General features: G+C 32.6%; 1 protein-coding gene across 1 annotated transcript in view; it reads right to left on the bottom strand.

The window, feature by feature from the left end:
• LOC143074150 (uncharacterized) overlaps window positions 1-23874 on the bottom strand; it is a 45089-nt gene extending 21215 nt beyond the window's left edge. Inside the window, exons 1-5 of the mRNA XM_076249698.1 lie at window positions 23659-23874; window positions 20279-20694; window positions 19142-19307; window positions 16551-16660; window positions 12853-12892 (exon numbers count right to left, since the gene is read on the bottom strand). Of these exons, the coding sequence (XP_076105813.1) occupies window positions 12853-12892; window positions 16551-16660; window positions 19142-19307; window positions 20279-20694; window positions 23659-23761 (835 nt within the window). The 5' untranslated portion in view covers window positions 23762-23874. The remainder of the gene's footprint in view (window positions 1-12852; window positions 12893-16550; window positions 16661-19141; window positions 19308-20278; window positions 20695-23658) is intronic.
• Between the last annotated feature and the right edge of the window lie 3163 nt (window positions 23875-27037).

The raw sequence follows: 27037 nt of genomic DNA, 5'->3' as shown, positions 1-27037 counted from the left end.
CAATCTCCCACCTCCCACTTTTAGATTTTTTTTTTCTCCCACCATTTTTTTGTCTTCCACCTCCCGCACCTTTGCACAAAGTAGGGAGACAAAACGACTCACAGACGATTAGAAAAAGTGCTTTTAGGGGGAGTGGTATATTGCTCACATAGGCTTCGGGAAAAGCCAGAGAGTATTCGCAGTGTTATAAGGACAAGTATACAAGTGTTTATGTAAATTAAAAGGGTTGTTATTTCTGTGTGTGCATAAATTGAAATGTGGGATATACAATAAAACGGCAATTGGCGAATTAACGACTCACAAAACCAAAAACATCTAGATAACACGTGACTAATGTAGGATAGACGAATATTGTTTTACTGCTAATTTGTAGTTTTAATAAAGATTCATTGGTCTTATGAATTGGAAATTTATGTCTTGTATGGCAAGTATTAAATCAATCAAATTATAACATCACATGTTCACAACAAATGTCATATGTTAGTCTCCTAGCACGTATTTGTTGTTCTCTAAACTTCTTGTATTTCAGAAGAAAACGAAATCCATTATGAAATAAGGAGATGTGGTATGGTTGCCAATGAGACAACTTTCCATCCTAGTTTCCATTAAAGACCAAATGACGTAGATGTTAGCACGCCGCTACATTTGAGATCTCCCAATATTAGTTACATAGTGTGCTAGTGACCTAATACGGTATATATGGGGTATTACGTCACTAGCACACTATGTAACGAATTTATCTTACGGACTATATGAACGTGTGAAATCAAGACTAGTGATTCTCAGGGCCGTAACTAGGGTTCGAATTCAGGGGAGGCAGCGTTTTCCTTCGATTTCCTAACTTTAAGAAACATCAGTATTGCTTGAACCTGGAAGCAATTTTTATGCAAAAACAAGACGAGACTGCTGTTCGGGGTGAACCAAGGCTCCGTCTTGAAGGCCATACTTTGACCTATAATTATTAACATTAAATACATTGTGACCGCGGATTTTTTTCTCAATAACATCAGTTGCTAAAAATGACCCGTTTTTCTTCGATTTCCTTACTTTCAGAAACATCAGTATTGCTGGATCCTGGAAGCAATTTTTATGCAAACAATTATTATCTGTATTTAAAGATATTTTGGTAGAAATCAAACTGGTAAGTTAAAAAAAAAAAAAAAATATAAAGCAAGATCATTATAACGCAAGACATTTTTTTTTATCGAGAAACGGCTTTAATTTCAATATTGTTGAAAGCTGAACAGAAATGTATATAACTACAACCTGGGACTTTCTACAGTAGTATATACTTAGTATAGAAAGTCCCTGCTACAACGAATGGGAGTGTTTAACTACTAAGGCATTGACCAATCCATAATGTTCTCGTACGATCGGGAGACGTTAAAAAAATGACCCAACAGCTGATTCAGCCGGTAACGAATTTCCGATATCATAAAAGATTCACAATACAAAGGGAACTTCATCTGCTTACTTGAGCCCCTTTATAAGTGTGAATAGTTATGTTTTTTTCAAAATTGTCGAAAGCAAAGTTTTATGTGTCTTGTACGAATAATGAATAATAGACGGTCGGCCACACGAAAAAAATAAAATAAAGCAAATACTGAAACGGTTCACTATCGATCAAAAAGGAAAATGACAGACATATCACGTATCATGATAACACTGTTAAAACTGTAAACTTGTTTTGTTTATAATATAAATTCAATTTCTTCGTGTACATATTGTCCATATTTCATTTTATTACTTCAAAACAAAATTTGGTGTAGAAAATTCACGGGAGGCAGTTGCCTCCCCTGCCTCATAGGTAGTTACGGCCCTGATTCTCAAAATGAGCAAGTCTTCAATACTGTTAGCATTAAGAAAAAAGAAAATACTTTCATTGATCCTACAAAAACGACTTGTAAGGTTTAAATGTGTTTTATGAATTTATTTCAATCTTAATCATCAATTTCTTCGTCTGTTGGAACTTTTAAGATTTTTTCTCAGTACCGTTTTGTTTTTATAAAGGGACATAACACCATTACTAACCGAGTAAGAAATAAGCCCCGCCCCCTTCTTACTAATATGAAATATAAAGGGACGTAACTCCACTACTAACCGTGTATGAGATATGCCCCGCCTCCCTACTAACCTAATATCAAATATACACGGTTTGCACGCGGACGCTTTTAACTAATCATATTCCTGGAAATGTATAGGAGTTAAGATAATAGCCATTCCACTATGAACTACTTATTCAAAAAGATATTTTGTCACCACTAGATTTATAAAATAGAAACTCATCATACATGCTAATATATAGTTTGCTTCCTTGGCAAAATGCTGGGAGTATATTGTTTTAACCAGTTCGACAGTCCGTTCCGCACTTTGTATATATATATAGGGTTTATATGTCAGATTCTTATGACTACAGCTGTTAAACTTAAACTTTTAAATTATGTACATTGTACTTGGTGTTAGTATATAGTACATATATTAAAGATGAGCAACTTTTCAGATGTTTTTTATGACAGGTTGCTGAATATGGCATTTTGATAATATATTGCGCCAAATTTTTGTTTATATTGAGGGTGCATTTAAGAGGGGTATTAGGAGGGGGTCCTGATCCCGAAATCCCGGGCTTTAAAACACGATATCCTGAAATCCCGGGCTAAAAAACACGAAAAGCCGAGGTCCCGAAATTCGAAAAATAGAATTCCCGGATCCCGAAAGGGTCAATCCCGAAATCCCGAGCTTAAAAACACCCGATCCCGGAGTCCCGATAAAGGTCCTATCCCCCCTCATTTAAATTATTTATAGAATCATTTTGCAATAATTTTCCACGAATGACAAAATGTTTAACACGAGCATCACTTAAGAGACATGTATTGTCGAAATGCGCATCTGGTGCAGGACAATTAGTACCGTTTATGTTATTGTCTATTTAAGTGAAATTTGGCATACAGTTTGCAATGTTTATCCGACTAACTACGCACACAACCTACACGTTTACATCATTTGTTTAACCTTTTTTGATAGCTGCATCAAATGTTTCGTTTAGACACAATTATTTAAAATTGCATTGCATCGTCATGAAAATGCATGAAATATTTGCCACTGGACGCTAAGCAACCGCCAATCAGTCAATTAAAATTTTACTTCAACATCACTGTTTTCGAAAGAAAATTTTTTAAGCACTTTTTTTAATTCATGCATGGCTACATCGGTGACATCACCATTGTGTAGTTTTGTAGGGTAACGTTGAAGATTCAGTTTTGAAAAGTTAAAAGTGCACCGAGTTAAGACGAAATAAAATTAACTGGGTCGAATGTTATATTGAATTATTAGGATATTTATGACAGAGGGAATGAAAATAAAATAACAAACACCGTTCAGATCCCGTTACATATTTTTGTTCAATACTTTTGAATTAAAATAACGTTATTCTGTATTCGGTAACGTCACACGTTTTTTTTTGTTTTTTTTTTGTCAAATTCTAAGCATATCGGTCAACTTTGAAGGCAATGCATCTAAAAAAACAAGCATGGTGACATATGTGTTTCTATACATAGATATAGGAAGATGTGGTGTGAGTGCCAATGAGACAACCCATCCAAATAACAAATTTATAAAAGTAAACCATTATAGGTCAATGTACGGCCTTCAACACGGAGCCTTGGCACACACCGAACAAAAAGTTATAAAGGGTCCCAAAATTACTAGTGTAAAACCATTCAAACGGGAAAACCAACGGTCTAATCTTTATAAAAAACGAGAAACGAGAAACACGTATAAATTACATAAACAAACGACAACTACTGTACATCAGATTCCTGACTTAGAACAGGTGCAGACATTTGCAGCGGGATTAAACGTTTTAATGGTACCAAACCTTCTCCCTTTTTCTGAAACAATAGCATAACATCACAACATAGAAAACCACACGATAAAATATCAATTGGAAGGCTTAACTCAATCAAAAAAACGTAAATTAACACACTATGAACGAATAAATTTGACCTACGATACCTGAATTCAAATGCACAGTTAATAAAATATTAGGGACAAACATACAAGGCCAATGCATGGATTCAGTATACAATCCTGGATATTATGTTAGTTTTTTAGTCTTTCTTCGTATATAAGAACATAGCCATCCATTGAAAAATATAAAAAAAAAACTAAGTTTTAAAAATGCATTTCCCCTATATATCTATATAAATTAGTCGCCAAAATTGACGTTTTCTTATAAAAATTACAAAAAAAAAAAAAAAGGATGACCCCCATTTTTAATTTTATATTCCGATGTAACTCGATTCATAGTACCAGTGTGCCAAAATTATCAGTTGAATTATATCAAAATAATTAAAACGAATAACAGTTCATATACGAATATCAGTATTTTAACGTGAACATAACTTGGATGGATGAAGAAGTGTTTTATGTCCAGTGGCAAATCTTTCATGTAAATTAGGACGAGAACGTGAGTTATTTTGATCTCAATATGAATATTGATTTTGCATTATCGACACGCTGGGCAGGATTTGAAACGTGAAAATTCATAAGGCAACCGTGGTGAACTATTTAAAGCATGGTAAGAGCCTTCAGAAAGACGAGCCTCATCATGGGCCTTTTGATTATGTGGTTACTTGGCCGTTTTTATAATGATTTTTTTAATTACCAGACTAAACATGTCATGATTACTTGATAACCTAGGACTGTATTTTTGATTATTTGATTATCTTGTTTAAAGAAAATGAATAATAATTATGTGATTATATTGGCAAATAATTTGTGATTATGTGATTCCTTGGACACCCCCATGAGGGGTTTCAAAGACATGTCACCCAATGCGTGCACAATGTTCAGCCATTGCCTAGTAAATACGTACAACGTGCGTAGCTAATAAACAGCAAATGTCATGTGATGACCAAGTATGGTTTGCTCCTGTCAGGGATCGAACCCAGGTACTACCTCCCTCACTTAGCAAGAGCACATATCCTCAAAGGCGATTACCAAGTATGGTTTGCTTCTGTCAGGGATCGAACCCACGTACTACCTCCCTCACTTAGCGCGAGCACATATCCTCCAAGGCGATTACAAAGTATGGTTTGCTTCTGTCAGCTATCGAACCCACGTACTACCTCCCTCACTTAGCGCGAGCACATATCCTCCAAGGCGATTAAAAAGTATGGTTTGCTTCTGTCAGCTATCGAACCCACGTACTACCTCCCTCACTTAGCGCGAGCACATATCCTCCAAGGCGATTACAAAGTATGTTTGCTTCTGTCAGGGATCGAACCCACGTACTAAACTCGAGCACATATCCTCCAAGCTAAAGCGATTACCAAGTCTGGTTTGTCAGGGATCGAAACCACTATTTCCCACACTTAACGTGAGCACATTTCCTCCATGACATCGGGGTAGTTTCAAAAAATTACAACAGACACCTCTTAATCTATATGAACATGTTTAAAGAAAAAAAAACTGTTCCTCTCTCACAGATTGAGAGAAATTTAATCTCGTTTTTCAATTATTGTTTAGTATCTGTAATGGATAACGAACTTGAAACAGTCTAGAAACATGAAGAAATGTCAATTATAACTATATGTCAAGGGCAACTTTAAAAATTAGAGATACAACCTGTTTCAGTGTGTATATTGAGGACAGAGGGAAGAAGCTGAATGGAGATCTAGATCTACATTTATAAGATATATTTGCGATATTTATACATGATTCACATGATTACATTCTTTATTTCAAGTATAATATTTTGTACTCTTGAGATTATTATTACCTCTTGGAATGCAAGTACACAAAGTCGATAAGATATAATTACAGCACTAGAGCTATTAATGATTTAATAGCTTAGTTGACCTGGTAGATCTAATGAACCTGTCGGTGATATTTACCTACTCATGTATTAATGGCGAAGCCTACAAAATCCAAACAATTTGACAGTGTTGATAATGACACCGTCTTTTCTTTAAGTTATTCTATTATCTGGATAGTATCTTTTCTAGGATAAATTATATGTCCATAGCATTTATCTTTTTATCTTGTTTTTGTTCAATTCTGTAATTTCATCCTATCGGAGTTGAGATTTGTGACATCATGCATTCCGTTACCATAGTTAAGCTATTTTTTTAAAGAAAGGGTCCAAATCGAAACTAGAACTGCATACATGTACTGACTGTTAAAACAACACAATCTTTATACATTATAACCTAAGATCACTGAGCCCAAGTTTTGTTGAACTTGGTTCAGTAATTTAAGAGAAGATCTTTTATGCTATGCCCGTACCAGTTATACAAATAAAGTTCAATAACTCCTCAATGTCATATCAGAAATTTGTGAAAAACTAAAGGGAGGTTATCTTAATTGATATAAACCAATCACCAAATTTTAGCATGTTAAATGAAAACTGCTCAAAGCACTGTATAGGGATTGTCCGAAAACTAGAAAATCAAATCTAGAAAATCACCCCTTTTTTATGAATAAATCCCATAACTCGGAAGTGTAAAATCTAAAAAATTATAAAAATTGAAAGGAAGCTTACATCAATAGATATAAACAATTCTCCAAAGTTTCATGAAAACTGCTAAAAGCTTTTTTGAGTTATTGTCCACAAACAGGAAAATCACCTTTTTTTTTAATGAATAAAAATTCATAACTCGAAAACATAAAATCTAAAATTTATAAAAATCATGTCAATAGATATAAACAATTGACCAAAGTTTTATGCAAATTGGTTGAAGCGTTTTTGAGTTAATGTCCGACATGTTGACGACTAATAGAATTTTAAATTGTCTGCCCTTTGCAGATGTCTTTACTTATCATTTAAGTGTAATTTCATGGACAATGAAAATCCAATTTGTCCATTATCTTCAGAACACTGTTGATTTACAAGCCCCCAAGGAGCAATTTTTAAAGGCCTTGCACAAATACTTAAGATCTTTGCATAATTAGTTTCATTTTTTAATTAATGAAATTAAACATTGAACTATAATAAAAAATTATGAGCTAACCTTGCAAAAATCATTAAAGGCATGTTTGAACATCTCAAAACTTGAGAATTGTTGTGGGATTGTAAAAATAATTCACTTATACAAGTGAATTTTTGAGAAAATTAAGGGGAGATTATTCAAACATTATAATAACTTATATAAGTATTTGTTTTTACTTCTTCAAGTAAATAAAGTTGACTTGTACAAGTTGTACCCCTGACTGAATATGGTCTACCCTTGTTTAACTTTCAATTTTGTAATTTTTTTTCGTTTTGATAGGTTAATACGCCTGGTACATACGTAACACATCACTAGCTTGGGGGTTTAATTAAAGATCGCATGAATATGGATTCAATGCAGACCCTTTGGGCCAGGTGAGCTAAAAAATGTAAATATTGTCATTTAAAGCAATAACTCTTTTAAGAAGTCATTTGACAATTAGGAGCATGTTAAATTACTGGTAGATTTTGTTTTCCTAATCATTTTTTCTATTAAACTCTAATTAGAATTAAAAACCAATTTTTCAGAGAACAATTGAAGGTTTTTCCACCAACAAAAAACATGTATTTTGATATGAAAATAGTAAAATTCGGTTTTAATGTCATTTGCAGCGTGAAATGATAGCTTATTGTACGCTGATTCCAAAAAATATGGTTTCTTTACAATATTTTTTGAATAAGGGAGATAATGTGTTACTTCCGGTTTGAAAAATGTTACTTCCGGTATTATTTGAATGTTTACTTGACACTGATTCCAAAAAATAACTGGTTCTTCATACTTAAATATTCATTAAGTACAAAAATAGCTACTTCGGGTTTACACTAGGTCACTTCCGGTTGTTTTTTTCAAGGTTACATGGTTTGATACTTTTTGCCAAAAGTCTCATGGCTTTATCATGTATACATATGAGGTAAATGCAAAGGTCAAAATCTAGAACGTCAAGTTAAGCTATGACCTTGAGATCAATTTCAAGGTCATAAACCAAGGACCTCAAATCAAAAGACCATATGTCTTAATTATATATGGTTAATGAGTTATATCACCATACATGTATTTTTAAATACAAGAGGGGAGAAAACTTCATTTTACGTTCCACGTACCCTTAAAATCAAAATTTACGGGTCCATGTCACAACTAACAGTTAAGTTAAAATAATTTGTTGATATCTTATATGGTTTTTGGGAATAAGTGAAAATAAGCCAAATTCAAAAATTAGAATATGACCTTGACCTTTGACCTTTTATTTTTTTTTATTTTTTTGGACCAAGGACCTCAAATCAAAAGATTCTAGGTCTTTATCACTTATGGTTTAGAAGATAGAAATGCCTATCACTTATGGTTTAGAAGATAGAAATGCCTATCACTTATGGTTTAGAAGATAGAAATGCCTATCACTTATATCAAATGCATAAGGGGAAATATCTCTCATATGGAGTGTTCAAATTGCTTCGGTCAAAATAGGAAAAATCATGCGAAGGATGTAACAAGCAATTTTATAAAATCAATTTGTCGTAATCTTTTACGGTTGCGAAGGAGTAGTTGACACAAGGAAAACAGTGTTTGGGGAGATAACTCCTACAAAGAAAAGTATTCGGTTACCCAGGGTAAATTTCAAAAGCGCATTTACTGATCAATATCATATACCAAATGTCTAAATATTTATCGCAAGAACTAAATATTAGGCGGAAGAAAACAAAAATAATCAGAAGAAAAACAATAGGTCTTTCCACTTTACTAATTAGACTAACAATTTTTATGTAAATGGACAGTAGGTAGATCCCCACATTCTAAAAATTTTGATCACCTAGTTTTTCTCTATTTACATTGAAAATTGCTTATTATTATTATTATATTATAGAAGATGCTATTAAAACTAACTTAATAAGCAGAAAACTTAACATTGAAAATTCCTAATTAATTCAAAGTCACTTGACCATGACCTACGGGACAGGTCCCGAAATAATCATCAAACTCATATACTGATAGTAATGCAACTTTATATTAAATATCAATGTTCTATCACAAGCAGTTCCTAGTAAACCAATTTAAGCAGAAACCTTTACAATTGTTAACGCTATCACCGCCAAGCCGTCCCCATAAAGCAATCATAGTCTCGCTTTCCACGACTTTTGTCCCAAGCGAGACGAAACCTACAGTTTTTGAAACTGCAAGTAAATAACTTGAATTTAGTGAACAATTAAATCACAAGAGTGCAAACGCTGAAATGTCTCGCCTGCTTTACTGATCATTGATTTTATGTTGAAAGTCTCAAAGATAAAGGTTTTACGAAAAGCATTACAGAAACTTAACATTTAAAAAAAATCTATGACAATAAGGGGAAGGTCAGATGAATTGTAACAGACAGACATACAATGTATATGCACCTTACAATTCTTCCATACACCATGTACACCAAATATAGATAGCTGATCTATTGTTATTAGTATTTGGAAAACAGACCAAAACACAAAAACTTAACATTGACAATTAAACCATAAAAATGAGGTCAAGTTCAGATGATACCTTCCAAACAGAACTTTTTTTAGAACAGAGCCACACCCCCCCCCCCCCCCCCCCCCCACCCCACCCCCCTTTTCCATGTGTTCCTGCTTTCAATCTTGAAAATGAATAATTTCAGCAAAAAGATTTCAAAACAAATTGTTTTCTTAGTAGAAAAATATTATAATAAATAGTTATGATCACAAAATGTTTTCTTAATAAAAAAATAATTATTATAAATAATTTTGATCACAAATAATTTTCTTTGTAGAAATGTATTATTATATGCTTTTGATTACCAATCAAAGGATCTTAATAAAAGTAATCAATGAAACAATTATCCAATTTTCAATTCTGCAAACCAACTTGAAGAAGTATTCCAAACCAACTATAACATCATGTATAAACATGATAAAATCAGAGCACTGTAAGCGCTGTAGGCAGTTTACCAAAAACCAAGGCAAACATAATTATGAAACTGTGGCAATGTTGCTTCAATCATTTTTTTTAAAATGACAAACAAGAATGAATATGGTTTAGGAGTTGATATCTCAATCGTTTACAAGTTCTCAAAATACACACAAGAGGGACTACCCCTATATTTCATTTGATTTTTTATATTGTCCCATACATGAATATATGTGGTTTAGTGGGTGGAGATCTCGAACATTATCAAGTTTTCAAGCAGGCGGGGTGGGGTGACCCCAGTGACTTCTTCTATATTTTGTTTGATTTTTGTATTGTCCAATACATGCAAAACATATGATGGAGGGTGGGGATCTCATCTGTTTCAAAGTTATCAAACAGGAGGGGTAGGGTGACCCTAAAGACTCTTTCTATATTTCATTTCATTAGTTGTTTTGTCCCATACATGATTAAATATGGTTTAATTCAAAGGTGGGTATCTCGACTGTTTCCAAGTTCTAAAACAGAGGGGTGGGATAACTGCAGGGACTATCCCTATATTTCATTTAATTTAGAGGTGGGGTTCTCAACTGTTTCCTTATTCTCAAACAGGAGGGGTGGTGACTGCAGGGACTCCACCTATATTTCATTTGATTTGTTATATAGTCCCATACATGAGAATATATGGTTAAGGACTGAGGATCTCGACTGTTTCCAAGTTTTCATACAGGAGTGTGTACAGTGCCCCTAGGGACTCCTCCTATAATTCATTTGATTTGTTATATTGTCCCATACATGAATATATATGGTTCGAGGGTGGGGATCTCGACCGTTTTAAAAATCTCAAACAGGAAGTGGTACAGTGGCCCCAACAAACTCAACCTATATTTCATATGAATTGTTATATTGTCCCATGCATGAATATATATTGTTTATGGGTGAGGATCTTGCCCTTTTCCAAGTTCTCAAACAGGAGGTGTGGGGTGACTGAGGGAACTCTCCCTATATTTCATTTGATTTATTATATTGTCCCATACATGAATATATATGGTTTATGGGTGGGGATCTTGACCTTTTCCAAGTGCTCAAACAGGAGGGTGGGGTGACTGTGGGGACTCCCCCTCTATTTCATTTGATTTATTATATTGTCCCATACATGAATAAATATGGTTTGAGGGTGGGGATCTCAACTGTTTCCAAAGAATTTCATACATTATTAATACTAGGCTTAATTTGTGAATTCTGTTTATTGTAGCTTCGGATGAACTGGCAAACCAGTATAGGTTTAATGAAACGTAGCCCAATCATTCCACATTATATTGTATTTTTATGTGTATCCATCTTTGTATTAGTTTTTTTGACAACTTATCTGTGGCAGCAAGTTATATATGATGGGTTTAATTTAAATTTCTTTTATTGTCGGTTGATAACTTTTTAATTGTTAACGTAGCGCAGATTTTGTGAAAGCTGACAAATTGATGTCTAGACTTAAATTAACAATTAACATTCATCAGAAAAGTAGGGTCAGTTTAAAAGAATGAACACGTCGGGATAAGAATCCCAGCAACGTACATAAACCAAATAAAAACATCTAGTTTGTTAGTCAAAATTGCTCAAGCATGTTTATCTGATAATTTATAACCAGAGCCTTGAAGGATCCTAAATCGCTCATTTGGTTAAACTTAATGTGTTGTTACCAGTTCGATTAACAAATTGACTTAGTTGTAGATCTCATGATCATTTAGGAAGATAACAATTATTTATATTTTTTATAGTTTTCGGGAATTTAGCTAAAACAAATAACAAGTAGATTAAACATCAATTGAACGACATAATTTCTCTAATGGAGTTCATGAACATTTCAATTCTTTTAATGTTGACTTATTTGAAGATCTTATCTATTAATGTTTATATTGGGGTGTTCAGTTTTCATCTAATAAGAATCAAAATAAATTGAAGACTACACCTTATTGTGTTATTAAATAAAGAAAATTGGGGCAATTAGATGTCATAACAAAAAAGATTGTTGAAAAAAGCAATTAAGTATGTGATTGCAAAAACGAATGTCTATATGTGATTCATTATCTGTTAACATGATTCCCTTATCTATCTATTTGCATGACTTTTAGGGATGCAACATAACCAATTAAAATCCATATTTATGGTAATACAACACATCAAATAAAAAAAATGACACAAATAATAATGTCAAATTAAGTAAGTGTCAAATGACAGAGAAAAGAATTGTCTTCATGATTCAAGACAGCAATACAATTATCCATTGGATTGCATCATTAGATCAAACACATCAAACTAATGGAAAACAACTGTCATATTCCTCCTGTAGAAACTGATGGATTAAACCTCGTTTTAATGCTAGTTATGCCTCTCTTTTGTTATACAGTCGCATTACATCAAGTTATATTGAACAAACAGTTTAATAGGTGAATATTATCAAAAATAGGGGAAAAGCAGTCACCATTATGTGTTATAATCTCAATCACTATCAAATTAAATAAATCTATCAAAAAGAAAAACAAAGTGGCATAAAAACAACAACACAACGGCGATTAGATTAAATAGTAATTTTTTATACAGATCCAATTAACTTGACATTAGCTTATATTTGAAATTCAACTGATAACTGATTCAGCATGTTCAGAAGAATATCACGAATTCTCTAGGTACATTTTTCAAATTTAAAATCGGAAACAATTTAATTTTTCAAAATGCACTCTTCAACTGTGACATACAATAATAGAATTTATTTGCATTGTTTCCTGAAATTTTACATTAAAACAAATGCATAAAGGACACCTACGGGTGCGGGAATTCTCGCTTCATTGAAGACCCATTGGTAACCTTCGGCTGTTGTCTGCTCTATGGTCCGGTTGTTGTCGCTTTGACACATTCCCCATTTCCTTTCTTAATTTTATAAAACGTTAGTTATATCACTTACCTAATAGTGTGTCTTGATTTTCTACTATAGCCAACAACCTCTGCAAAGAAAGATGATATAACATGTGATTCCTAAAATAAACGATTAAACTTTACATTTGTCAATCTTGCATTGCTGACAAAGTTGCTTGTTTTTATTTTCTAACTTAAAGTGTTTACATAATATACACAAAATGGGTAAAACTAATTCCATAAGGATACAAACTCATATGAAGGTATTTCAGATTAAAAAAAAGAATCTTGATCTTCTGTAGTATTGGTTATATGGCTCCCAAGAGCATGGGTTGCACACCTGTATCTACTCTAGTTTTGGAAATCATGTAAATAAAATCAAAATTTTATAGATACATGTATCCTGAAAATGAGCCAAAACAAATTTTGGTTAAGGGTTCCATTGACCCCGACTAAACAACCAGGTCTGGGGGAAATCACTTGATATATGTAAGCTGACTGAAAAAGATACATATAATAGTTTACAGTAACATTAACACTGAATAATTTTGAAAATGAAATATATCGAGGAGAAATTATAAGCACCCTCCCCTGAATAAAATTACACCCCTGGAAAAAAGCGAGTCATTCTATAGTAGTCTTATCATTATTTAAATCTATTTTCAAGTAGTGACCATTTGAAATTATTTTTTACATTTTCCCCATAGAATTATATAAACCCTTATGTTTTATTTTTACCCAATGTGAACCATATTTTTGTAGTGCATGGTCTTCGGGTACATTTTCAATCATATTAATATACTCTAAAAATGAATGTGTCTATGTTTAATTCTGTTTGGCCAGGTAATTAAAAGGGAGTAGATTTTTATAAATGACTTTAAAATATATACGAAAAATAGTGAAAATTGACACTTTAAAGGGCAATAACTTCTAAAGGAATCAATTTTTATCAGGTTGACCTGCTTCATATTTAAGATGTAACATTTGCTCTAAATGCTTTCGTTTCAGAGATATAAGCTATACACTGCATTTTACCTCTTCGTACAAATTATATCTATGACGGCCATGTTGGTACCTTGGTAAAGTCATCTGATACATTTTTAACACTCGACACCCTGAGGATAATTTCGGTCAAGTATCCTTTACCTGGCCCAGGAATTTCAGGAAAAAGATTACCAAATTCTACAGTAAATTTTGAAAATTGATTTTAAAGGACAACAACTCCTTAAAAGTTTTCAATTGACCATTTCGATCTTATTTGTAGAGCATTGTTATTTGCTGTATTTTTTTGCTATTTACATTTGATACATTGTATCTATTTTTTATAATATCCAAGATAATAACCAAAAACTGCAAAATGTCCTTAAAATTAACAGTTTAGGGGCAGCAACACATCAACGGGTTCTCTGATCTGTCTGAAATTTACAGGGCAGATAGATGGTCACCTGATAAACATGTTTATTTATGTCAGATTTGCTTTTTATGCTTTGGTTTGCGATATATAAGCAAAAAATTGTATATCATGCCATGCTATTGTTTGCCCTTGGGGTCATATTGGTTCGTTGACAGGGTCATCTACGGACCTAAACTAAGGATGATCTAGGCCAAGTTTGGTTTAACTTTGCACAGTTATTTCAGAGAAGAAACTTTTTGTTAAAGATTACAAAAACTTATAAAATATTTTGATAATTTGACTTTAAAAGGGCAATAACTCCTTAAGGGATTTTGGTTTAAGTATTACAGAAACTTTACGTAAATAGTTGACAAAGGTATTGCGGTTATAATGTAATACGCCAGACGCGCATTTCGTCTACGTAAGACTCATCAGTGACGCTTATATCAAAATAGTTAAAAAGCCAAACAAGCGCAAAGTTGAAAAGCAAAATTCCAAAAAAAAAATTGTGCCAAATATGGATAAGGTATTTGTAAATGTAGTTAAAAAAGTAAAATGTTACAATTAAAAATGCTAAAAATTGCTAAGAACTAAACCTTAATGTTTTCTACATACAACCTATTGCATAGCTGTTGATTGTCATAAATAAACAGTTGAGGAAAGACTAAGCATATAAAAAATACTGAACTCCATGGTGAATTCAATTTAAAGCTTTGTGTTAACATCATTTAAACAAATAGTAAAAGACGACAATATTGACATTTTTGTAGATTTCATCCTCCTGAACATTTTTCTTTTTTAAAGATTCTATTTATCGTTAAATGACGAAAACTCCTATCAAGATATAACTGAATATTTCAACTATGATGGTTTATTTGTAAATCTTCTATTGCTGATTATTTATGCTTTTAACGTTCTATGTTTCTGTTATTGTTCAACAATAACAGGCAAACATGAAAATGTTTGGAAAGTGCAATAACTTCACGAGAAAGTCGATCAACGACTTCAGTCGAACAGACATATTATTTATCCTGTCTTGTTGATCTCTTTTTTTTTAATTCAAAATGTATATCTATCTATTTAGATTACAAGATAATAAGCAAAATAAGGCAAAACAATGGTACACATCGTCACAATAAGATGTCAATCTCAACCCGGATAACTTATTTAAAGATCTTGTCTTGCTGATCATTTTCACAATTTACATTTACATTTTCCTTCTATCTATAACATTATTGTGAATTAAGAGGTATTTTCATTAAAAAGTTAAATCCTTCATTTAAGGGCAGTGTCAACAGACATTAGGTAGAATATTTTTGCCCCTTTCAGAATTACTCTTTCCTTTATGTTTTTAAGATAATAGCCGAACATTGTATTTTACCGCTTTGGTCTTTTTTAGTCATGTCGGCAGGGTCATAGTAAAGTTGGTTTCCAGTTGGCACAGTAGTTTGTGATGAAAATATATTTGTAAAAGTTAATTGACTCCGATGGATGACAACGCCGAACGACAAAGTGCAGAGTAAAGCTTTCCGTGAGGCCAGGTGTGGTAAAAAAGGGAAAGTTAATAAAAACTGAAAAAATCAAATGTTATCAACCAGTTTTGTTTAAGGAAGATGGGGTGTCTTAATTATAATCCATAGATTTTTTTTAATAATTTGCCAAAATGAAGTTTATATTATGCTTTTTTTTAAAAAGTAATAAAAAGAATGGGTCACCGGGCTTTTTTTCATGCTACACGGTGTTCAAAATTGTCAAATTTTCTATAGATTATGCATGGAAACCCCAATTTTCTGCAATAAAGCGTAAACTACACCATATTATTTTGAGATAACATATGAGAAGATAGCTTTAATGGTATGCTTTAGGTTAAGAAAAAGAAAAAAAATGGGGTCACCGGACCTGTTTTCTTGTTACATAATAAAATAGAGAAATTCCAAACACATTCTATTGTAAAAATACCTTAATCAGAATTATCTGCCCTTGCATTTGAGTTGCCTCCCCTTATGTGGCAAAGTTGGAAAAAAAATTGTTCAAACAAAAAAATTCTGTTTTTTGTAAAATACAATCCTAAATATGATAAAACATGTCATTTTCTATGTAGAAGTGGAATTTCTTACACATGAATTATCTACTTCTCTAAAAATTTGCACATTCTATTTAAGATCTAGACCTTGTTTTCTGGTATTTCCAAATCCAAGATGGAGGAAGACACCCTATCTACCTTAAGTCAGAAACAATAAACAGTTGAAAGATTTTGTACGTTGATTGTTTAAATGTAGGCATTTCATAATTTCACTCAAAAAGATCCAAAGGTAAAACAAATCTCAAATAAATTTTACTAAATTCTTACTTACTTTGATCTCCGCAGAAGTATTATCTGATTCGTTTGCTATATGTTTAACACTTTTAACTAAAACATGTAGTAGTCGGCAAATCTCGTTTGTATCATTCAAAGAACTTGTACCTGAAAGGTTATAGCGTAGCAGTTTATTTAAACATTAAATTTCTTTACCATTGACATATTTATAAAGTACCAACATGTGTAAGTTCAACTTTTGAAATCCAACCACTGCTTGGTCCTTCTATCAGATTTATGATTGTCATGCACCAAATGTTTACCTCAAACATCAACAATTCTTTTTATACTCAGAGCTTGTTCATCTTTGTTCTCGATTTAAATACGGTTTTTGATATTACAGCTGGCAAGTTAAAATCCCTAATGATATTTTACTAGTCAGTGCTTCTGTATTGGATTGAGGGGTAGCAGAAGTATTTCTAAAATAGTTAAATATTTTCCATTGTTAATAAAATATATATATAATTAAGAATGGAAATGGGGAATATGTCAAAGAAACAACAACTCGACCATAGAACAGACAACAGCGGAATGTCACCAATAGGTCTTCAATGCAGCGTGAAATTCCCCACCCGGAGGTTTCATTCAGCTGGCCCCTAAACATATATATATATATATATATATATATACTAGTTCAGTGATAATGGACGTCATACTAAACTCCAAATTATACACAAGAAACTAAAATTAAAAATAATACAAGACTAACAAAGGCCAGAGGAACCTGACTTGGGCACGTTCAAAATTGCGGCGGGGTTAATCATGTTTATGATTCTCAACCCTCCCCCTATACCTCCATCCAATGTAGAAAAGTAAACGCATAACAATACGCACATTAAAATGCAGTTCAAGAGAAGTCCGAGTCCGATGGCATAAGACGTAACAAAAGAAAATAAACAAAATGACAATAATACATAAAAAACAACAGACTATGACTTGATTTATTTCACTTGACTGGGCGGAGTTAAAACGGTTGATCATCATTGACCAGGCCATCTACTTATAGGTGTTTTGGGATAAACTCATCAATAAAGTCTCCAGTTATGGTCATTGTAAATTCGTTTGGTGACACTGATAGGTGATTAGAAATCAATGATAATTATAACGGCAATCATCCTTATCACACACATCTTCGAATAGACTGTCCTTATGCAAATTAAAACATAAGCTCCACCCGATCAGTTGAAATAACATTGGTAATACTAGCAGTTTACTGACATGTCAGCTCCAGACCTCAATTTAACTGATTGAAGGATTATGTCTTCATCATATGAATATCAGGCACAATCCCTTCCGTTAGGGGTTTAGTATCATACCATCATAATATATGAGAAGAAAATAACCCGTGTCATGCCAACAACTGGTTTTAAATAAATGTGTTTTATTCCGATGCAAATACCCTATAAGTGAATCAATATTAAAGCAACAATATGCAATCTTTATTGACCTGACAACAGTATCGTAACTATATCCCTTCTTAATAAGTCTGTTCAAAGGTTTTGTTAGCTTTTGAAGTGAATACTGACATTTTTGTGCTTTGTAAAGAATATTACCATAACAGATTGGATTTGGAATACCTGAACGTATAAGTAGTATAGATATAGTTAAACGAAATTTACGAATGTCTACATTCAGAATCTTTTAAATTCTCTTTCGGTTTCTAGTGAGGTATTATTGCCTAATTTAATATTTTCTGTGTGATGGTTTGTAGACCACGGATTGTACTTTTTTATTTTGTATGCCTTTGTTCGTCAATACATGCATGTAAACATCCGTCCGCTAAACGATATTCTGTTTGGTAAAACAACATTTGTTAACAATTTTTCAAAAGGAAAACAGATTAGATTTCCGTTAGCTATCCAATAAAAGGCCAACCGTTTCAAAGCCAGATTTGATGTTTTGTTTTAACAAAATATGTGAGTTGAATCAAATGTATATATTTTTATTGATTATAATTTACTTCTGTCACGTGTCAATGTATTGATTGTCAGAATGATTTTGCTAACCAGTTATAGATATTTGAACTCTGTCCAAGATCAGTCTTCCGTCTGTTACAGCTGATTGCATTGAGTGTGTAGGTCAAGGTAATACATTTGGTTAGCTTGATTGCTAGCTGAACCGTGTAGTCATTATTATGTAAGGTATTGTGCCCTCTTTTTGAAGTAGCCTAGTCGTCCTACAGACAAATAGATTGGTTATCTGTCGGACTAGTCTACTCTTAAAGGAGGATAGTTCACAATACCTATAATATGCCTTCACATATCAGCTAGACAACAAGCTAACCAAAGATATTACATTTACCTACACAGTCAATGCAAACGGCTGTAAACGCGAAGGTAACAAATGCAACGTAAGTGTCTTTAACGTATCCCTTATATAAGTTTACATGTTCCTTTCATCCATTCATTCTAATCACACTCCTGCTTAAATACAAATTTTTTAATTAATATTTTGCTTGCAAATATGATAATGGATTTAGAACGATATCTGTGAGTGAAGTGTCAAGTTGTGTATGTAATATTCCCCCAGAGGAAACTTATCAGACTCTATTCTTTTCCCATCAAAACCCAATAAATATTAGTTCCTTACCATTTATTTCCCATTTTTCTATTTCCAGTAATGTTTGACTTTCCTCGGTTGAACTCAGACAGAGGTTCTTCACAAGGTCCGTCATCAGCTTGAATGAATCGGAATACTTAACAGCGTCCCATTTAGTGAAATCACTATGAGCCCATTCATTCCTTACTCCTCGTACCTGATATACAAAATTCATATTACATGTATAACTTGTATTTAAAGTCTATAATAATGAGTTTATCTGTAATCTCAATAGCAAGACATTACAGTGACCGGTCACCACATTTATTCATAAACAAATGCAAAACGGACTGATAATTGAGAGATTAAAGATTTGACAGCTTTACCAGCTAATAGTTATATTATAATTTTATCTTCAAATACATTTTATTTCCGTTTCTTTGGCCCATATTACAGCATTTCAAGCACCTTATTATGTTGTTACTAATTGAATATTTCTCAGTTTTGCAAATGATGATTATTATATGATTAATGTTCCAATTCCAAATTATGCATTTAACATGTTTAATCTGATCTGTGTTGTTATTTTGTGTAACCATACGACAGTCTTTTAATTTTTTACATTACTCTGTAAATAAGATTCTCTCTTAATTTAAAAAAAAAAACACTTTTCAAACTGTAAACGCAATGTGTCGTTGATCCAATCTAATAAATGAGCTGGATGATTAATTATCTTTAAAATAACACATGAATACAACAGAAAAGGAATAAGATTTACAATTACAAACGTTAAGACATTTGTGATAATCCGATGAGAATAACAAATATAACGTCAAAACTAAATACATGAATTTGGGATGGAAAAGTATCACGACACGTCTTATAGCAATGGGAATTCACACTCAGCAAAACAGTCACAAAAATTGAGAATAAGTCACGTTCGGTAATTAAAAGATCAGAAGACTTAATGACAACCCACAATCTAAGACGTGGTAAAAATAAAGGAACTGTCGACAACTTGTAACAAAAAAGTGACCTAGATTTTTTTGATATTGGTTATAAAAATGAATACCATTGCATTTATTAAACACTAGAAAAGTACATGTAAGCAATCAAATCATGGCCTCTTCCTTTTTTAGAGTGGTTCATATACGGTGAGATATCAGCTTTTATAGATACTACACGTACGTTTTTAGCATATGAAATTACTGTTGTAGGGAACTTGCCAACAATGTTGATGATTAATCCCAACAGGGCAGATAAGTCGCAAGTTTCGTCGAAGCCTGTATAATGTGCCATGTGTATCTGTAGAAATAGCTTGGACAAATCAACAACACTCTTGATTGTGTAGTCGTACTTTGCTTTTTGATAACCATACGTTGCTTTGTTGTTGTTGATATTTTCGTAATTCAGGAAGGTGTACGTTGGTTGGTAATGTGTTGAAAATGTTTGCGTATCAATCTTCTCTCTGAGGGTTAACTCTTCATAAAGTGAAGTTAAAATTGGAACAACATATTTCCTCAGTGCTGGTGATATTACGCTTTGAAGACATATTCCAACAACTAGGTATCTTTTCTGATTATCATTCAAAACTGCTGGTGTTGCTGAAAAAAAGGAATTAGATATAACTTTTATCATCAGTCGAATGCAGAAAGCATATCAATTTCGAACTTTGATTAAGTGTAATCATTCATTATGGGCCGGTACTAAGCCTTTCCGAACCAATTGTATAAAAATATTTTAATGAACGTGTGGCTGCCGACGATTTCAGAAGATGATCGAATGAGTTTACGGGTCATAACCTTTATCATCTCACTGAATGAATCAATTTGTCCTAACAGTGTTTAATGATATTGACAACCTTGTTGAATGTGGAAAGCACTCGACTGGAGTTTCGTTTATCAAAAGGGATAATTTGTTTGATAATCATATGAGAGACAAATTCCTACAGAGTTATTTATCGGGTTTATCCAATCTTGATAGTAAGTTTATCAATGATTAAACTCAAACATAGGTTTTTGTTTTGGACCCATTGAACAATAATGTGGACTTATTTGAAAACGGGCCTCAAAATGAAAACAATCTCGGTTACATTAAGCATATTTACATAATAGTGAACCCCAATAGTTCATTTGTTTTATGAAATCAAACAAATTTGTATTTTGGACCATTTGGTCCTCAATGTGGAGCAATGTAAAAAACGAGTTCCAAAATCCAAAGCACTAAATACACGGTAAGATTTATCATATTAAAGAACTCAAAATATTCGAGACTTTGAAGTTAATAAAGGCAACAGTAGTATACCGCTGTTCGAAATTCATAAATCGATTGAGAAAAAAAATCTGGGTTACAAACTAAAACGGAGGGAAACACATCAAATATAACAAAAGAACTACGACACAACAGAAACACACAACATTAAAATAAAACACACACAGACACGAACTATGATATAACAATTGCCATTTTCCTGGTACAGGACATTTTAATAAAAAAATGTTGGGTTGTACCTGGTTATTTGGAATGCCAAACCTCCCGCTTTACTGGTAATGCTAAATGTAACATTAAAATGACAACATTATCTGCCAGGACTGAAAATATAGGACAGAGAAACACACGAAAAATAGCTTACAAAAGTCTCAGGTTTAAGATTTAATACGTCAACTTGCGTTTCGTCAACACAAGACTAACCAGTGACGCTCAGATGAAAAAAGTTCGAAAGCCAAAACAAGTTAAAAGTTGAAGAGCACTGAAGACCAAAAGTCCCAAAAAGTTGTGACCAATACAGTCAAAGTTTTCTGCCTGGAATAAGAACATCCTTATTATTTGATTCATTCATACTTCTGCAAACAGCAATCCTGATTGAAATGTAATTTCGGGGCCTTTTAAAGCTGACTATGCGTTATGGGCTTTTCTCATTGTTGAAGACCGTACGATGACCTATAGTTGTTTATTTCTGTGTGATGTTGGTCTCTTATGGAGAGTTGTCTCGTTGGCAATCATACCACATCTCCTTTTTTATATATAGTATTTGTTCCCATTTAGCTATACGGTTAGGGATATTACCCCCTTAATCGATCCCAACCTTCATTTTGAGATATAAAACCTAAGGATATCCATATACTTTTACACAACTAAATTATGTTCCCTAATTCCAAAACAATTGGAGGAATAAGTTCAATAACCCTGAAAACCAATCATAACCTTAATTTTAAAGTTTGGAAACTTGTGGTACAATTTCATAGAAATTCATACACGTATACATAGGGGACCCACGTCAATACTTAATTGATATGGTTTGTCGTTAGGGTTCTGATACTCCAATCTTGTAATATAATTTTGATTTTGAAAAGTACAACTTTTGATATATTGCGTAAGTAGACAATCATGTAGCCATTTCACGTGTTGTTTGGGTGTCGTGTGATGTGTTGGAACAGTGGAATACCAAAGTGTGAAAAGAGGAATTTAAAGACAGTCGAAAACGCAAGGAAAGATAATCGAGAAATTATTACTTCTGCTGGAAGCTCATATCTGTTTACTTGAGTTATGTTTACTAACGCATGTTAGGACGAGACATTTAGCAAATGTTTAGCTATGAAAAAATACACACATTTCATTTAACAAGTAATAGGAACTTTATTTATCTTATATCTCTATTATAAATTAGAAAATACGTTGAACCACAAACGTCAAAATTAGTTAATCGCGTAGTGGAATGAGCCATTTGTGGATTATTATAAATTCTATAGAACTTTTGGACTATTTCAAATCTCGGTCTATTTCTGAAATTAATTCGTACATCCTTTTGATTTTTTAACCCTGTATGCTGACGTTGCCTATGTGAAATTTTAAAACTATTTGTATACACATTGAACGACAAAAATATGTGACGTACAAATTTTCTGACGTCAGACACGCGAAGCAATGAATGCGTTTTTAGTTTGATAGATGCTTTTGTGTTCTGTTAAATTGTTTCTTTTAAAATTGTCACACGATGATAAATGCTGTACTCATATTCTGTTTAGTTCACGCATCCTTGTAAATATAACGGAATTCGATGAGACTGTCGTACAAAGTACGAGGTTTAGCGCTATAAAACCAGGTTTAATCCACCATTTTCTACATTTCAAAATGCCTGTACCAAGATAGGAACATGACAGTTGTTGTACATTCGTTGTTGATGTGTTTTGTTATTTGATTTTGCCATGTGAATATGGCCCGGGACTTTCCGATTTGATTTTTCTCAGAGTTCAGTTTTTTGGTGATTTTACTTTTCATCATATAAATCTGAAAAATTTCCCCACCAATTAATAAGTTTTCAAGCTGGAAAATATGACCGATTTCAGCGGCACATCCCATCAGCTTCTATAAAGGAAGTAGCCTTTCCCATCACACCCAAGGTTTGGGACTGATACTGATACTGATAAGTTGTATGTGAACAAAATTTCTTCAGACGATGACGAAAGGTACGTCATACCATTATGCAACCAAACAATTTTGCAGTCGTAAGACAAATAAACTACTTTGTGATCATGCCATTTTATAATTATTGAATACGATATAGATACCTGCTACTCGCGGTAGTTTTGCATCTGTATCGTCCATTTTATCTAGGAGTTCCTTTGGAAATGATCGCTTTTTACCACCTGAAGTTGACGGTTCCTCTTCCATGTTGTTAGTAGTAACACAATATTAATATATGTCACAACATCTTATTTATTGTCTTCTATTTCTCCATTTGTGAATGTATACACCTTTTACAGCTATATTGTTATTGTCATTGCATACTGGAATAATAAAAACAATATAGAGCTTGTAATTTATTGTACGTTGACTCTGGTCTGCAAAATAGTTTACTTACAGATAATTGCGTAAGGTAACTAACTACAATTGTTGCCGGCATTTTATTTTAATAATAAACTGTTGTTAAATGGTGTCAATTCTTACACATTATTAACATAAAAAGTTTTCTTATGATGTGTTACTTTGCACAAGGCCAAGATTATACTGTAAAATTCACAAATGTAACCTATTTTGAATAGAATATTATTTGTGTCATCAGTTTGATTGCAATCATAACGTAAAAAAAATATTTTTATTTTTTAATTTGTTATTTGTTGCTAATTTCGAAAATTAACTTTTACCACATTTTTTTTTTAAAGAAACGAATGTTGATACGTGTTTTAGTCTTGAATATGTATTATTTATACATGTCAGTTTTCGTTGAAATCGTTGATGAAAAAAAATTTGATGTCTTACAATTACACAATTGTTAAATCGCCAAATAATTTTAAAATGTATCTAAATATTGTCTTCAATTTTCGTAATTTTTTTTTGTCGTAACTAAAATCCCGTCACCTTTTCACGAATGTGACCCACCGAATGACCGAATTAGACTTATAGCCGGGTTTGTACACGACGGGTGCCACATGAGGAGCATGATCTGCAAACATTTCCGGAGCACCTGACACCTCCCTCCCTGAAGTTTGTGATGGGGTTCGTGTTGCTCAGTCTTTAGTTATCTATGTTATGTCTTATGTACTATTGTCGGTCTTTTTCATTTTATGCACGCGTGGCAATGTCAGTTTATTTTCGACTTTTTGAATGTCCAAATGACTTTTTCGCCTCTCAGAAATGAACAATATTAAGCGTTTTTTCAAGAAGATTTATTTCTGTAACTCAATACTGTTAATTTCTCTTTTTATTGTTTTTAATAATTTTCTTCTTATCCCTACATTTATTTTCTGCAAACGTTAAAAAACAAATTCAGCTTAAAAATTAATGGACTGTTATGGACAACTATGTGTCATATCTGAATTCCAATTGTGTTTGCTACGGTCGATACCTCTGTGAGAATTGAGTTAAAATGTTTTATGTTATCTTTTGTCACCTTACTAACTTAGTTTTGACTGAGATATTCTGTTTACTGTTATTCAAGCCCTTATAAACCAAGGTAGCTCCGAAATGAATAAAGAGCTTAAATGTCTTTTGTCCTTTCTTCCGTTTGTAACAAAAAGAACAATTAAAATAATTAACTTACCATTTCTAGAATTCTGCACTTTTTGTAAAATTCTAAGGTCCCATCAAATCAATTATCATATGACATAGTATGCTATGAACTTCATCTGTTGAGTTTTATAAATATAAAGCGCGTAAAATGGCGTTCATTCTTATGACAGGGGGGGATTTCGAGGGTTTATATGTTACTGCATTTAGTATGCAACATTGTACGATACACATCTTTCTTTATCACTAGAATTGAATGAACAACTAAATTTGATATGAATGCAACAAGCTTTTTTCGAAACAATTCTTTTCTTTCATTTGTTTTCAGTAGTACATACCCTTAAAGAAACCTAAATAAAGTTGAAGTGTATGATCAAGTTGATAAAAGAAAACAATATTTTAAATATTAAATCATTCATTCGTGAATGTAATGTAAAGATTAAAGTACGATCTGATATTTTATACTATTGAAATGTATTCAATGGGGTAAGTACACATTACCAAGTAACGTACTTTGTTGGTATTTAAAAATCTTTCTATAGCATTCTTTTGTTATGCAAGATTTTTTGAAAATTTCAAATCTAACACGGGTATTTTCTCTGGTGTAAAGGGAAGGTAAGCTAAAAGTATTTATTACTGGGAGCATATTGGTGCTAATTCTTTTATTTTAAACACACTGAAAAATGGTTATCCTATTCCATTTATTGATACTCCTTCAAGCATGTACATGAAAAATAACAAATCTGCTCTTAAGAATGATGATTTTGTTAGCAAATCTGTAAATGAACTTGTTCTTTCAGGTTGCGTCATTGATGTCCCATTTCAACCTTACATTGTCAATCCGCTCAGTGTAGCTACTCAAAAGTCTGGGAAAAGGCGTCTAATTTTAGATTTGAGCACTTTGAATTTATCGGTGAAAAAGGAAAAGATTAAATTTGAAGATTGGAAAATAGCTGTGCAATACGTTCAGAAAAATGATTATCTGTATAAATTTGATTTGAAATCTAATAATTTTCATTTGGATATTATACAGCAGCACACGTATCTAGGTTTTTCGTGGGAAGGTAAATTTTATTGCTTCACTGTTTTAGCATTTGGTCTTTCAACGGGTCCTTACATGTTTACAAAGTGTCTCAGACCATTGGTCAATTTTTTAGAGAAAAAATGGTATAAAAATAGTTTAATATCTTGATGATGGATTTGGTATGAATAACGAAAATAATGAATGTATCAAAGATGCAGAATTCGTGAAACAATCAGTTTTGAGTGCGGGTTTTCTTCTGAACGAAGAAAAATCAGTTTTTACTCCTGTGCAGAAGTTGGAGTGGTTGGGAATCATTTGGGATTCATGTAATTTCACTTCATGTATTCCTCAAAGGAGAATTGACGAATTATTACAATCTATTCATAGTGTTTTCAGAGAAATTCCATACATTTCTGCCAGAAATTTAGCCCAGGTAACGGGTAGAATTATAAGTATGTCTCCTGTGATCGGAAATATTACTAAAATAATGACTAGATATTGCTATATTTCTATTGAAAGTAGAATGGTATGGGATAGTTATTTAGTTCTAGATAGTAAAAGTTTTGTGATATCAGAATTAAAGTTCTGGCTTGATAACATTGCGCATGTAAATTTTAAAACATTAAATCAATATAGTCAGTCGCATGTAATGGTATATTCTGATGCTAGCAGCATAGCTGCCGGAGCATGTACAGTAGAGTTGGAAAGTAAAAATTTTCACACTATGTGGAAATCCACTGAAATGTTAGAGAGTTCCACGTGGAGGGAATTAAAGGCCATATAATTGGCGTTGATGTCTTATCAACATGCATTTGCTAAAAAAATCCTTAAAATGGCTAACTGATAATCAAAATTGTGTCAGAATTGTTCAAGCAGGAAGCACGAAAGAAAAACTACAAGATATAGCAATTTCCATT

The sequence above is a fragment of the Mytilus galloprovincialis genome, chromosome 5, assembly GCF_965363235.1.
Source record: "Mytilus galloprovincialis chromosome 5, xbMytGall1.hap1.1, whole genome shotgun sequence".
NCBI classification, from domain to species: domain Eukaryota; kingdom Metazoa; phylum Mollusca; class Bivalvia; order Mytilida; family Mytilidae; genus Mytilus; species Mytilus galloprovincialis.
This window is presented reverse-complemented; position numbering and strand designations above follow the sequence as displayed.